General features: G+C 36.8%; 1 protein-coding gene across 2 annotated transcripts; it reads right to left on the reverse strand.

Moving 5' to 3' along the window:
- Positions 1 to 561: 561 nt before the first annotated feature.
- On the reverse strand, positions 562 to 13,797 carry LOC111792742 (probable serine/threonine-protein kinase At1g54610). Of its 2 annotated transcripts, none has more exons than XM_023674319.1 (8): positions 13,574 to 13,797; positions 12,779 to 13,224; positions 12,375 to 12,659; positions 11,936 to 12,253; positions 7,866 to 8,093; positions 2,534 to 2,634; positions 1,328 to 1,436; positions 562 to 1,206 (listed from the first exon to the last, which is right to left on the reverse strand). In XM_023674319.1, the coding sequence occupies exons 2-8, from the start codon at positions 13,154 to 13,156 to the stop codon at positions 931 to 933; spliced, it is 1,695 nt and encodes a 564-aa protein (XP_023530087.1). In that variant the 5' UTR covers positions 13,157 to 13,224; positions 13,574 to 13,797; the 3' UTR covers positions 562 to 930. The 2 variants fall into 2 exon arrangements, with proteins under 2 accessions (XP_023530087.1, XP_023530086.1); XM_023674318.1 differs by having other exon boundaries at positions 13,411 to 13,797.
- Between the last annotated feature and the right edge of the window lie 425 nt (positions 13,798 to 14,222).

Consider the following 14,222-nt stretch of genomic DNA (forward strand, 5'->3'; position numbering starts at 1 on the left):
GACTGAAATGGTACTACAACATATATGAATTCAGTTTTAGTGGGAGTAGAACACGTTATATTTTAATGCATAACACTATTTGTAACTCATTGGCAACCATATAATATTTTTATGCATATTGTCACTTTGTGCATTCGTAGTAAACCTTGATTTCTTAAAAAGGGCCTTTAAGGGTAAGTTCATCTTTTCCCTCAAGATTCATACCCGAAACATGTTCTAATCCCTTTGTGAAATCTTGCATAATTACGCTTAAGGTCATGAATGAATCTCGATAAAGTTCCTTACTCTTGGAGTCCTTTAGAATCTTGAAACATCTCATAATTTATATAGGAATGTTTTGGTCCTTTACCCTCCAAAATCTTAGTTTTTGTTCAAGTTTATGAGATGCTAGACAAGAGAAAGTATATTAACAAGTGACTAGTATTCCAATACTAAAAATGAGACCAATAAGTCAAAATCATTTTAAAATTAGCTGACAAAATAAGCATTTTCTAAACGAAAACTTAATTTGAATTAAAATAAATGTTATGGAGAAAAGAATAAGAAAGTTAGATCAAACGATAATAATGAATTTTTTTGTACTGTGAGGTCACTATTTCTGTAGAATGTCACGGTAACTTCAATAAGGAAAATTTGGGACACAACAAATCAACATATACATAACTTTGTTAAATTTCTCATCACTTAAAAGCAAATTTATCTATAAAATTTCCGTACCCTTCCTCAAGGGGGAAAAAATTAGATCAAAGCAACTATGAATACCGAAAAATCGATGCTACTCGAACTCTCGGACCTTAAAATTCATGATCTTTTCAGCTTAGAGAAGGCCCGGCTGATTGATTGTCAATGTTTTTGGATGAACAGTGGGAAGAATTTGATGTCACTCCTATCAGCAAACAGGCAGAGTACGATCACAATCTTATCAAAACTTTAGACCATGATTTTCTTGCCTTTACCTCCCACATGCTTCTTCTGCCTAGGTGGAGCATCAGTGCCAGCACCAGGGACCAGTGGACCAGACCAGACTTGGACTGGCTCCTTAGAGTAAGTGAACAGCGTCGAGCTGAATGGTATGTCGGGAGGAACACCGGATGGATCCATATGCCGTGAATATCCTAGCGTAAAGCCAAGCGCTCCGTCCTGGTGCGGTGGGGGGAACTTTTCGCTTTTGCTCTTTGCATTTGCATGTGTAATTAAGCGCCTTCTCTGTTTCAAGGTACAACAATTTCAAACGGTTTAACACTGAAAATCTAAGGACATGATATACTGTACTATTAGACAATGTCTAGCTGGTTGACAGTTTTGAACTTAGCAGAGGAGTATTTACATCGATATTTGTTTGTATTTCTGCATTGGCTTCAGGAGCTGGAATCGCCCTAACACGTGTGCGTGTTTTCTTCACTCCATCTCCCTGGGCTTTGTTAGCTGCTCTTAGTCTGCAAAAACCGATTTAGAATGATGCTCAACAAAGACACAGCAAGTTCACAGGACTAAAGAATAATAGCAACANAAAAAAAAAAAAAAAAAAAAAAAAAAGTTGAATTCTATTTTGGTTTGTATGGTCAGTTTAGTTGAATTCCATCATTTTTGTTCAGAGCTCGGTTCGGCTGCAAGAATTTTTAGCTTTTAAGTCCTATTTTTAAACTTTTTTTTTTAGTAATTTGAGCACACAACTGACACCCAGTGCTGATGGTTTCAAACACTTGATCTTCCCAGTGCACACTTGTGTGTTGGAGGGAGAAAGTTAACACTCTAACTTGAAGAAAGATTTAAAGTTAATTTACAAACATCGTCTATCAATTTAGAATCTAAGCTTTCAATTTAAATTCTAATAAGCACTTGTTGTTAACACCTTAATTAAAACGTTAATGTTGTATTACTAACAAGTAACAATATCACACAAGTCAATAGGTGGCACAAAGAGAAGAGAGTAAGCCATTTTACTCAATGAAATCTCTTCTAAGAGAGTAAGCAAATTGGATAAATAAGCATAGATGAGCCAAAAATAATTAGTTTCAACTGTATTATGCCAACCCATTCTACCAAATGTTTTACCCTACTTGCTCTTATTATTGGCTGGTCTATTCTTTTGGGACACCTGTTACTATGTCGTACCAAATCAACATTCGTTAGTCGAATGAGGCACTACATCAACATTTAAGTAATGCATAATTGAGAAAGCTTTATAGACAGAAATTAAAAATTGATGAACATAACTTATCCATAGTAACAAATCAAAATTAAAAGTTCAAGAACATCACTAAAACCTTTAAAACTTCAAGAACTAAATAAAGCCCAGGCAGTATATTTGTAAATTTAACCGAAACTAAAAACAGAAAAGACAGGTATCTTCAGCTTCTTTACCATTAGAACCAGCCATTTTATATTATAATGGCCAAATCTTTGAAGAGATCAGAACATCTTTTAGGGAAAAGACCTCAACTTCATGAAAATAGCTTGCCCAAATTTCTCAATAGCTCACAAAACAAACCAGGCATATATTGAGCAGAAACTGAAATCAAGGCATTCATACCTCCGGGCTTCATCATCCCGTCTTCTAGCATCCATCTCCTTACTGGGAGGATATTTCGGGAGGCTGGAGGGTTTGCAAGCTAAAGGCTCTGTCATGAAGAACTGTATTGCAATGGACAAAGTTTGAAAGGCATACAAGAAATATGGCATAATTCCCATTATAGCAGACACAGAAGTGAGAATGTAAAATCTATTATACATCCAAATGGCTGCGAAAATTTCCCTGATTAAAGCTACCTCATAAGTTGAAACAAAAAATAAGCATAGGAGGTTGCATTGCAAAGAAAAAAGATTACCAAGATTTGTAAAAGTTAAAAAAATAACAAGTTAAAAGATATAGGTTATTGACTAAAGTAGACATGCATGTTATACAACATATTTAGTTCTGTATATAAGTGCAGGTTTAACCTTTCTCTTATAAAGTCAAGGAAATTTTGCATCTTTTGGTGAAGCTTTCTATCAATCAATGATCCAAATCATCCACAAAATAGCTCAAAGTATTTCTTAATAGAACTTTTGCATTTCCTTTATTTAGTAGGGTCGAGCAATTGTCCCGTGAGAATAGTAAAGGTGCACGCAAGCTGGTCCAGGCACTCACAGATATTAAAAAAAGCGGGGAAGAATAGATCCTCACTCATTTATAATATGCAACTCATGGCCATTATTTTTTTTATTGTTTATTATATATATATATCTATATATTGTGATAGGGAGGGATTCTTTCATTATTTTTAACAAAATTGTCATACGTTTTAGGAGGACTCTAACCTAAAAATTAATAGGAGATGTATATGGCAGAAGTGAATTGTAAATTTCCCTGAGCTTACTAGGTTTGCACAACTTATGCGATGTGGGGTTTCCAGCTTCCTTTCCAGTAATTGGGCATTCCTTTGGATTAATAATCCAACAAGGCTTTCTTTCTAGAATCCTGGATCAGAAACGCTTCTCATTTAGAGTAAAATGTACTTTCCAAAAGAAATAGGCTTTTCTTGATTCAGTCTCTCATGAATGAATGATGACAACCCCCCCAGGAGGGATCAGAACTCCTTTTTTCTTTTTCTTTTTAATGCCAAACTAAAGAAAATCATGAAGGCTTAGTGGAATCTTATGTGAGGAGGATGGTTTGGATTATATGAGGTGTTTTCCCTTAGAACCAGATGTCATGGCACAAGATTACTGTAAGCATGGGCGTCATTTGAATAGTTCGGCCTCTAATGTAGTTTTACTTGAAAAGTTTAAGGATCCTTCAAAAGCTATTTCTCAATGATAACCCCAATTTCTCAGCTTCGAAAATTTCTCGTTTAGGGATGAGAGTTGCTCTCATTTTTTGGGAGGACTATTACTTTAGCCATATTCTCATCACTTTCTCTTCCCTCATCTTTCAAATCTTCCCCTGAAAGAAATCTCTACATAGCTCATGTAAGTTCCTTCTTCCAAGGGCCCCCTTGCGCATGATTTTCAACTCTTAGAGGGCCATTTAGAATAAGCAGGCAATTGTTATGTCCTTTGTTCCATCCGAACAAAAGGGTTGATTTTCTTCTTTATAAGTCCCCGTTGCTAAAAATATTTGGTTTATTAGGTTCTTGGAAGCTTTTAGAGAGATGTCCTTTGTTCCAAGCAGAGATGTTTTGTTCAATGATAGAGGAAATTATTTTACAACCTCCTTTTTTAATAGAAGTAGAAATCTTTGGCAGACTAGCTGTTCTGCTATTTTGAAGACTGCTTTGAAAAGCCCAAAGGCAGGAGTCTAATGCGCCTAGGCCCAAGGCACAGCCCATGTGCCTCATTTCAAAAAAGCAGAGGCTCCATTAATGAAGTCTGCTTTACTTCCTACTTTTCCTGCCAATTTTTAAGCTTTTCTGAGTTGTAAGGGAGAAAATCAAGGATCTTCTAAGAAAATAATCATTTTTCCTTACAATACAGAATAAAAGCTCTACTAAAACTTTTTATCATCTCATTATTTGCATTAAGCATTGGAAATCCGTTGTGCGTGCACCTTTAGCTTTAAAAAACACTGGTATAAGGCTTAAAAGGGGGTAGGAGGAGTCGTGAAAGAAGTTTGGGAGTGTGGAACACCTCAACGGTTCTCTTTAGGTCCATTCTAGTCTACTTGACAATGTTTTCTGGGATTTTTCCCTGAATACCAACAACTGGAGTCTTTCTGTAAACTTCTTTCTTCTCTTTAGGGATCCTTTTGTTTTGTTCCTGTCTCTGTTTTTGTCTGGTTTTCCTTTTTGAACTTTCACTCTGAACGAAACTTGGTTCTTGATAGACCCCTGATTATGAAGAGGTGCATAGTTGTCACAAGAGGGAAGAGTGAGACAGCAACATAAGATGTAATAAAATCAGCTTCTTTCTTTTCTTTTTTTTTGGTGGCACATGGCATATTAGCTCGCTAAGTTGGATATGAAGAGGTTGATTTTCTGGGTTGCAAAATAGAGGTCCTTCCTTTTAATTACTTGAGCTTTGTCCTGGGGTAACCATAGATACCTCGAGGTTTGGGATCCTATTGTGGATTAATTCAGGTCAAAATTGAAAAAATGGCACGGGCTTCTTTTATCTAAAGGAGGGAGAAACGTTAGCTCAAGTATCCCTTTATTATTTATCGCTCCTTAAAGCCCCAGAGGGTGTGACTAAAGAAGTGGACCGTTTGGTAAGGAACTTCTTTTGGGATGGAGGAGAGTTTAAAATATGTCGACACCTTGTTAATTGGGAATGGACTTCTTTTCATATTTATTATGGATGTCTTGGGACCGGCTCCTTTTAACAGAGAAACAATGCTCCCATTGAAATAGTTATAGGGATTTGCAAATGAAAAAGGCACTTGACGGCAGAAGGTTATAGGAAGTGTGTATGGAGTCGACAATCATGGGTGGTTTTCCCTCCCTCCAAAAGGAAGTGCCCATGGAAGACCCTGGTTTGATATTGCAAAAAATACTGCCCTGTTTCTTAATTTCATTAAGTTTAAAAGCTGGAAATGGTAGAAGGATGAGGCCTTGGATAGATAAGTGGATTGGAATAGCCCTCTTGATAGTGTCTATCCTGATCTTTATAACATCCCGCAGAGAAAGTCTTAGCAGATTGTAGAGACTTATTTGAAAGAGAAATTCAAAGCTGGACAGGGTTGATAAATACCATTGATGTCTTTGAGCTTGGAAGTTTGGAGGATAAAAGGATTTGGCTTCATCATCCGCTCTACTTCTAAATAAGTTTTTTTGAAGAGCTTGGAGGTTAGAGCTCCCCTTCAGGCCCACTGATTCTGCTGATTTGAAGTCTAGAAGCCAAAAAAAGGTGCAAGAGTTTTTATGGTCCCAGTTTCTCCACACTTAAAAATCTCCAGTTCCTTTCCAACCAAATAATGGCCAAAAAGGCAAGCCTACCACAACAATCTCCCTATACCAACCACTGAATGGTGATTGTAGAAAGGCCTCTCCTCCAACATAGACCAACAATTTCTACTAAGAGCCAAAATAACGAAAGAAAATCGTCCCTGATGTCCATAAACAATGTGGTACACATCTTCCATTGCCCGCTTACAGCATACAATTATGGATTTAAAATCCCCTTGTAAACCGCCAGAACCTGATCTTCTTAGGGATAATAACTTTCCGTAGCTGATGATCAACCAAAAACAAACACAAGTTCGATCCCCTAGACAACAATGAATGAAATTGAGAAAACTAGGATTGCAAAATCATTTTCCAGTTTCCACATGCTCCTTTAAGAGCCTTCATTCACCAATTACACACTCATGTTTTCCTTTTCCACAACACATTAACCAAAAAGGATGAATCAATAAAATCATACATCTTTTTTTTCAAGATCAGTCTTCAAGATTAACAATCATAAAAGACTTCAGAAAAAGTATCCAAGTGTTGCCCTATGTCCCTCTACTTGCTCTCTATGTTTGGTGAATGAAGAGTTCATGGACCACATCTTTTTGCATTGCCTCCTAATGTTAAGCTGAAAGGAAAGTCTAGAACCCTATGGAAGTTTGCCTCAAAGTCTACTCGAGTATTTTTTTGGGATTATGAACAGCTGAATGCTTCATGCTGGCATCATGGGTAGCAAATTCTTTTGTAACTACTCTTTCTCTCATATTTTCAATGACTGGAAAGCCTTTGTAAGTAGCTCTTTAGGTGGGGTTCTCATCCCCCAGCCCTTAGGTTGTCTTTCCTTTTCTGTCTTTTTTAATATATTAGTTTCTTATAAAAAAGAAAAAAAAGTCAAAGATCATGTTATTCCATGTTACTTACCAACACCTCTCAACCCCTCCAAAAATTCTACCATTTCTCTCAAGCCAAATACTCTACACGGCCATGAAGAAAAGAGCCTGCTAGAGAACTCTGTCCTTTTCATGAAAGAGAGTGAATAACACAACCTCCTCCAGTCACATCTGGCAATCTATATTACGAGCCAAAGAAACCCCAAAGGACTCAAAAAAGCACACCCAAATTGGCTGCGCATACTAGGAACACCCGTTGCTTATAGAGATGATATTAAATAACTTCTTCCTATTAATAAGGGCTTGGGAATTATCATATACAAATTGGTAACGGAACTAATAGGCCTAAAGTCCTATTTTGCTTTCTGGCCAACAAATAAATGTAATCTTATTCATAGCCCAACCAATGAATCCCTTTACACACACCTTGGGAAGATATTCCTCAATAACATTCCACACTCCTGATATGAAACTAATTTCAATTGTTAAAATCAAACAAATAATAATAACTTTAGATACTATTGAAGATAGTAAATTTACCTATGTTTCATATTCAATAAGAATGCAGCAATGAATGACAAACAGAAAAACAAAAAGAACACAAGAACATGTGAATGTAATGATGACTTTTATCCCCACGTGCGCTTCAAACTTCATTTAACAAACAAATTTACATCTAATAAACTATGGTTATTTCTCATCAAATTTTAATTATCAATTAAAAATTAAGATATTTTATAATCTATAGTCTTCTATCATTCATTCCCCTATAAATGTGTCAGTTTCAACATTATACGTTTGAGAGATCAAACTTCATGCAGTACGTGGCCACCAATTTGCTTACACTCATTAATGGCAGAAACTATCAAGACAATGATATTAAAACTAGCAAAATTTTCAAGGACAAGATTGATGCAAATGACATAGTACGCTGTCTTAATGAAACCAAACCAGAAAAAGGCATGGGAAGCAACAAAACTTTGTTTGATTGATGAATGTAGTGGGAAGATTGATGTGTATAGTAAATGAAACCACATAATATTCGATCAGATTAATGACAGAAGTGAAAATCATAAATGAGATCTATTCTGATAGTTTTTTAGCTTACCTCGCTATTTAATGCATCTGTTGCTGTCTTTCGTTCAACTGGATCAATTGCAAGAAGCGTTTCTATAAGGGGCAGGGAAGATAGCGGGAAATCTTTAAATGTCTCCTTTATACATCTTTTGTAAGGTTCTCTGGGCTTAAATAATGTTGCATTTGGAAGCTTTGCTCTTTTCCAATATTCATCTGAAGGGGAGCCACAAAGCTTGTATATCTTGTGTAGTTGCTCCACCTGGGTGAGCAAAAACATAATCAGCAAACACAGCAGGCAGAGAATGCTAGAAAGATTTAAGTTCAGAAAAGACGAGAACAACCTATGTAAAAGTTTAAACCATGCAATGTTCCTGACTACATTCATATGTTTGGTTACAATAAAAAAAGGTGGTAACTGTTTTAGATTCGAAACATTCATTCAATGGTAAAATGATTGTACAGAAGAATCTAGCAAACCAAAGGTATCAATGGAACATATCTATGTCAACCACATTCAACAATGTGACCAAAAAAGCACCTATAGCACACTGAAAGGCTCATGTACATATCTAAGGGACCCTATCACTAAAGCAAAGCCAAGATGGTAATGGTATCATGCACCATTAGGCAAGGTACACAATCAAAGAGGAGTTCTATCACTGAAACGAAAACTGGAGATAAAATGACCTATCAAAGGCGTAATGTTCCTATTTTGCCTGATATTAAGTCATGCTTTCTCATGATGATCTACATGGGATATGGCAATGCACGCACTCAAGACCTTATACATTAATGCAATTTTGCTCTCCTTGATCAAATGGAGGAAACTGTCTCAAACTCAGATATAATCTTCTCATCAACAAACTCAACTGATTCAAACTCAGAAGGCAAGAAGCAGTATTCAAGAAATGAAACAAGGAGATTTTCGGTTGTATTTCTACAGAAAGAAACAATCTCCTTACAGAAATTGCTCTCTAATCAGGTGGAGGAAATTGGATCTGTCACAATTAGTTCAACCCACACATAAAAAGCTCATGAAAGCAAAACTTATCTCATTGGTAGCAAAGGAGAGCAATTTTGGAGACTGTAAGAAAACAATGGCAGGAAGAGGGCGACATAAACTCTAAATTTTTCCATCGTATCATGGCCTCAAAGAAATCAAAAAGCACCATCAAGGAAATTATATTGACACAAGGCAAAAGCTTTAATGAAATTGTCTCAGAATTTATGTCCTTCTACACGCTTTTATAAGCAAATGATGATATCCTCATTGACCCCAATCTTGATTGGAGCCCAATTGATCAACAACAAGCAGCCTCCCTCAAGGCTGTTTTCACCAAAGAAGAGGTAGGGAAGGCGATAAAGTTACTGAGCTCCAACAAAAATCCCAGATCGGATGGTTTTACCTCATAATTCTTTAAAAGATGTTGAAACATTCTTAGAGCCGATATCAAGAGAGTGTCCCAAGATTTTTTTTTCAAAGTGGAATTAACATAGTAACATAAATGAATCATACATATGTTTGATCTCAAAGAAAATGAATGTCCACACTGTTACTAACTTTCACCCCATAAGTCTTACGACGGGACTATACAAAGTTATAGTAAGGGTATCATTAGAACGTCTTAAAAGGGTTCTCCCTTTCACGATCATTGAGCAGCAAACAACTTTTATAAAGGGACATCAGATCCTAGATGCATCCCTAACAGCAAATGAACTTATAGACAAAAGGAAAAGGAAGAAGTAAAAAGGTTTAGTCATCAAACTTGACTTGGAAATACCTTTTGACAAGGTCGATTGAACTTTCCCCAAAAAAAATTCTTGTAGCAAATGACTGGTGGGTGTGGGTAAAATGTTGCATTTCATCCACAAACTTCTTCATAATCATCCATGGAAGCCAAGAGGGAAGATCTATGCTTCAAGAGGTCTTCGACAAGAGGATTCAGTATCTCCTTTTCTTTTCATAATGGTAATGGATTGTCTTAGTCGCTTACTCACCAAGAAAAAAAACCAAGGGCAGATAAAAGGCTTTTAGGTGAGTAATGAAAGCTTAAGTATCAACCACCTTCAATTTACAGATGATACAATCCTCTTCACTGAATTGTCCTCCATAAAAAAAAAACATGTTTGAGAGGGTGAAAACCTTAAAAAAGATTCTTAGGACNAAAAAAAAAAAAAAAAAAAAAAAAAAAAAAAAAAAAATTGATTATGGGCACTAATATTAGTATAGAGGTTATCGAAGACTTCCCAACAAATTCGGTTGTAAAGGGGGTGAATGGCCAAATATGTACTAAGGACTGCCCTTAAATGGAAACCACACATCCTTCTCCTCCCGGGAGACCATTATTGATAAAAATCGAAGGAAGGTTATCAACATGGTCATCATGTTACACTTCCAAATGCGGAAAGCTCACCCAAGACCATTATTGATAAAAATAGAAAGACGGTTATCAACATGGTCATCATGTTACACTTCCAAATGCGGAAAGCTCACCCTAATACAAGTCACATGTTCCAACCGTCCCACTTGCTAAATGTTCTATTCAAAATGCTACAAAAATAGAAAGATTATTCCGAAACTATTTGTGGAAAGATGACCCACACATTATCCGATGGAATACCATAAATCTCTTGGTAAACAAGGGCGGACTCGGTTTGCATTCAATAAAGGAGAAAAATAGAACTCTCATAGCCAAATGGATATCGAGATATTATCACAAAGGCAACACCTTGTGGAGAAATCTTATTAAGACGAAATATACTCCCACATCATGTACAAATCGATCCACTCCACCTTCTGCAAAGAGGCCATGGAAGTATATAAAAAAGCATCAAAAGCTCATTACCAACCAAATTCACCATAGGATGGATGATGGAGGAAGCATATCTTTCTGAACTAACCCTTGTATTGACAACCACACACTAGTCTTGCAGGATCCACTTTTGTATAGACTCTCTCATTGCAAAATGGTCACGACCAAAGAAACATGGAAAGATGTCAACAAATTATAGGACTTGAAGCTTGGTAGGAACTTAAAGGATAACAAAGCTACGGAATGGGCAAAATTAAGCCTTGACCTTGCTCCAATTATATTGTCTAAAAAAGGCAGACTCATTGAAATGGCATCATAGCATTGATGGGATCTTCTTAACAAAATATTTGATGAAGGGGAGGGGGGAAACGGTAGAAGCAATAACCCCATACTAGCAAAGACAGTATGGAAAGGACACCCTAAAAAGGTGATTTTTTCCCTATAGTGCATAAAGCCATTANAAAAAAAAAAAAAAAAAAAAATGCCCTACATGACTCTATTTCCAAGTTGGTGGCCATTATGCAAGAAAAACAACGAATCCAAAACCACTTATCTATGCAGGGCACATATGCTCATAATTTCTAGATAAAGATTCTCAATATTTTCAGATGGCATCTCACTTTTCCTAGGGAAGTAAAAGAGTTATTAGACATGGTCTTAACATCCCTCCAAGAATGCAAAAACCCCTACTATGGACAAATCTTATTATGGCTTCCTTTTGGAATCGATGGAAAGAAAGAAAATCAAAGAGTATCCACGAAGAAGACATAGACTTATACTAGACTCTTAGAAAATGTTGTTTACCATGTCATATCTTGGTGTAAATTGCTTCCTACCGTGATACCTCCTTCATTGTAAATTGAGAAGATCTTTTATAAGCATAATGGATAACACATCCCACTTGTAAATTTCAAACATCAATGAAGTTATCTCTTATTAAAAAAAATAATAAAATACAGTTCATGAGCATGATTTTCTTGCAAAAGTTACTTCAAGTGCACATTCTCTAACCAAAGTATCCCTGGAAACTTATCACCAAATCAAACAAGAACATAATGAAATACTTCATACGTCCAAGAAAAATAGACTTAGACAAGAAATGTTTGAAAGTGAAGATCAGAACTCGAACAACATTGGCACTAAAAAATTATCCATATGAACGCCAGATGTCCTGAAGTCATTGAGAGCAATTAAATGCAATAGAGATAGTGAGACAAACTTATTCCTCATTTCACATGATGAAAATGGAATCTAAGCTATGAAGCTAAACAGGAAAGAAAGCAATTACCTCTGTACGGCCAGGCATAATAGGCCTCCCAGCTAATAACTCAGCCAGTATACACCCAGCACTCCAGAGGTCTACACCTACTCCATAATCAGTTGCTCCAAGAAGAAGTTCAGGAGGTCGATACCATAAGGTAACAACTCGACTAGTCATTGGGTGCTTGTGATTAGGATCAAAGAAAGAAGCCAATCCAAAATCAGCAATCTTAAGCACTCCCCCACTATCAATGAGAAGATTAGATCCTTTAATATCACGGTGAAGCACATGACGATTGTGACAGTGTTCCAGTCCAGATAGCAGTTGTTGCATGAAACATTTAACCTATAAATAAGCATGTTTTCAACAAAAGAATTATTGTTCAGCTTTTGATTTCCTGGAACAACTGCACCAATGTTCAGTTTGGATATGAAAACTTAAAGAAACAAAAAAACAATAAGCTAACCTGAGATTCCGTAAACTTGATTGATGGATTTGCAGCAAGACCAGCTAAATCATGTTCCATGTACTCAAACACCAAGTATAAACTACAAGACATCCGCGATGTGACCAACCCCTCCAATTTCACAACGTTATTATGATTTAATCTCCGAAGGATTAGAATCTCTCTAGCCATAAATTTCACACTTTCCGGTTCCAGATTGTCAAATCGAACCTTCTTCAGTGCAACAATTTTACCTGTAAGTATATCTTTAGCCTTATACACATTGCTATACGTTCCTTGTCCAATCTAACAATCAAAAGAATCATGTTAGAAGCCTGTAAATGGAGTGTATAAAAAAATAAATAATAAAGAACGAAAGCAAGAATGCATTACAGGAGGATCTTATTACATAGTCGATTACCCACCTTATCAATCTTTTCAAACGTATCAGCCTTCCTTGGAATCCAACCATTGAGAGCCTCCCCACAAACTGCCGTGAGCCAAGATGGCCATCCAGCAGCAACTTGCTCTCCCTGGGAATGGTTTGGCAAGTTAACAGGCCTTGGAACCTTCCTCGACCTTCGCCGCTCTGCTCGTGGCCGATCCTGACCACCGTCAGCCTTCTGCTCCTCCTCCTTGCTCACATTTGCATGCTCCTCTACATTAGCACTAACATGCTCTCGTTCTTTTTCCTGAACATGCTCGACTTGGACACCAGGCTCAGTAATTTGATTCCTCTTCCCGTTATCTACAGGGGGTTCTACACTTCTAGAAGACGCCTGTCGGCTAACCAAACACCCCATTTCTCAATTCTAAGAATCATCTCCCACCATAGCAACCAGCAGAAGCACTTCAGACATGGATTTTCTCACTACAATCCAGCAAAAACAGTAGACATAAATTGCCAAGTAAACTAGAATTTATAAAAAAAGTGAAAAACAAAAAACCCCAAATCCCCCCACAAATCAATCAATCAATCAATCAATCCTAGGATTCTCATATCATTAACAATACCCAATACCGAAAAGAAAAAACAGTAGAATAAGAAAGCGAATACCAAGAAGTAAGAAGCAAGAAAATCCCATGAAAGAAAACGATGGATTGGAGGGAGAAATTGGGAAAGGGGAGTGATGTGGAGGGAAAAAGCAGGCATGAGAGTGAATCAGAGTGGAAAAGGAGAGGAGAAAGAGGGAAAAGTTGGGAGTGAATTGGAGTGATACATAATTGCGGATTGTTTGCGGTGGAGTGTGGTGGTTGTTGTGGGCTCTGTTGGGGTGTCTGTCTGCGAGAAAGTGGAAGGAGCCAATAGGAATAGCGAAGATCTGTTCCGGCGTTTCAGAAAGTCAGCCTCAAATCCAAATCTGGAATCTCTCTGTCTCTCTCTCTCTGTCTCTCTCTGTCTCTCTCTCTCTGTCTCTCTCTCTCTGTCTCTCTCTGTCTCTCTCTCTCTCTCTCTCTCTCTCTCTCTCTCTCTCTCTCTCTCTCTCTCTCTCTCTCTCTGTCTCTCTCTCTCTCTCTCTCTCTACTGTAAATTGAGCAGAGAGAAGTTTAGATCCTTAATCCCTAAAATGATGGGTTTTCTTTCCTTCTTTCTTTTCTCCTTTTTGGAGTTCTATGTTCACCATTACTCTTCACTAATCAATTCCTTACTCTTTATTTTTTTCAGAAAATAATTTAATCACCTTTTATTTTATTTTTTTTTAAATTATTTTTTATCCCGTTCTATTAATTTATCATTCAAATCTCATACGCGTCTAAATTCTGCATTAGATTGCAGATTTAATTTGAAAAATATTAGTTTCATACACATTCATACCTAAATCAATTTACACCCTCTATTTTAAATGCACTAATAATTTTTAAATGGAT

Source organism: Cucurbita pepo, chromosome LG04 (genome assembly GCF_002806865.2).
Source record: "Cucurbita pepo subsp. pepo cultivar mu-cu-16 chromosome LG04, ASM280686v2, whole genome shotgun sequence".
Classification (NCBI taxonomy): domain Eukaryota; kingdom Viridiplantae; phylum Streptophyta; class Magnoliopsida; order Cucurbitales; family Cucurbitaceae; genus Cucurbita; species Cucurbita pepo.

What these genes read in the sequence shown, in the direction of transcription:
- LOC111792742 (XM_023674319.1), bottom strand. Translation starts at nt 13,156, where the DNA reads ATGGGGTGTTTGGTTAGCCGACAGGCGTCTTCTAGAAGTGTAGAACCC. An exon ending in CAGATGCATTAAATAGCGAG is followed by an intron (nt 2,635 to 7,865) that starts GTAAGCTAAAAA and finishes ATTGCAATACAG; the next exon opens with TTCTTCATGACAGAGCCTTT. An exon ending in AAATACAAACAAATATCGAT is followed by an intron (nt 1,207 to 1,327) that starts GTAAATACTCCT and finishes ACCTTGAAACAG; the next exon opens with AGAAGGCGCTTAATTACACA.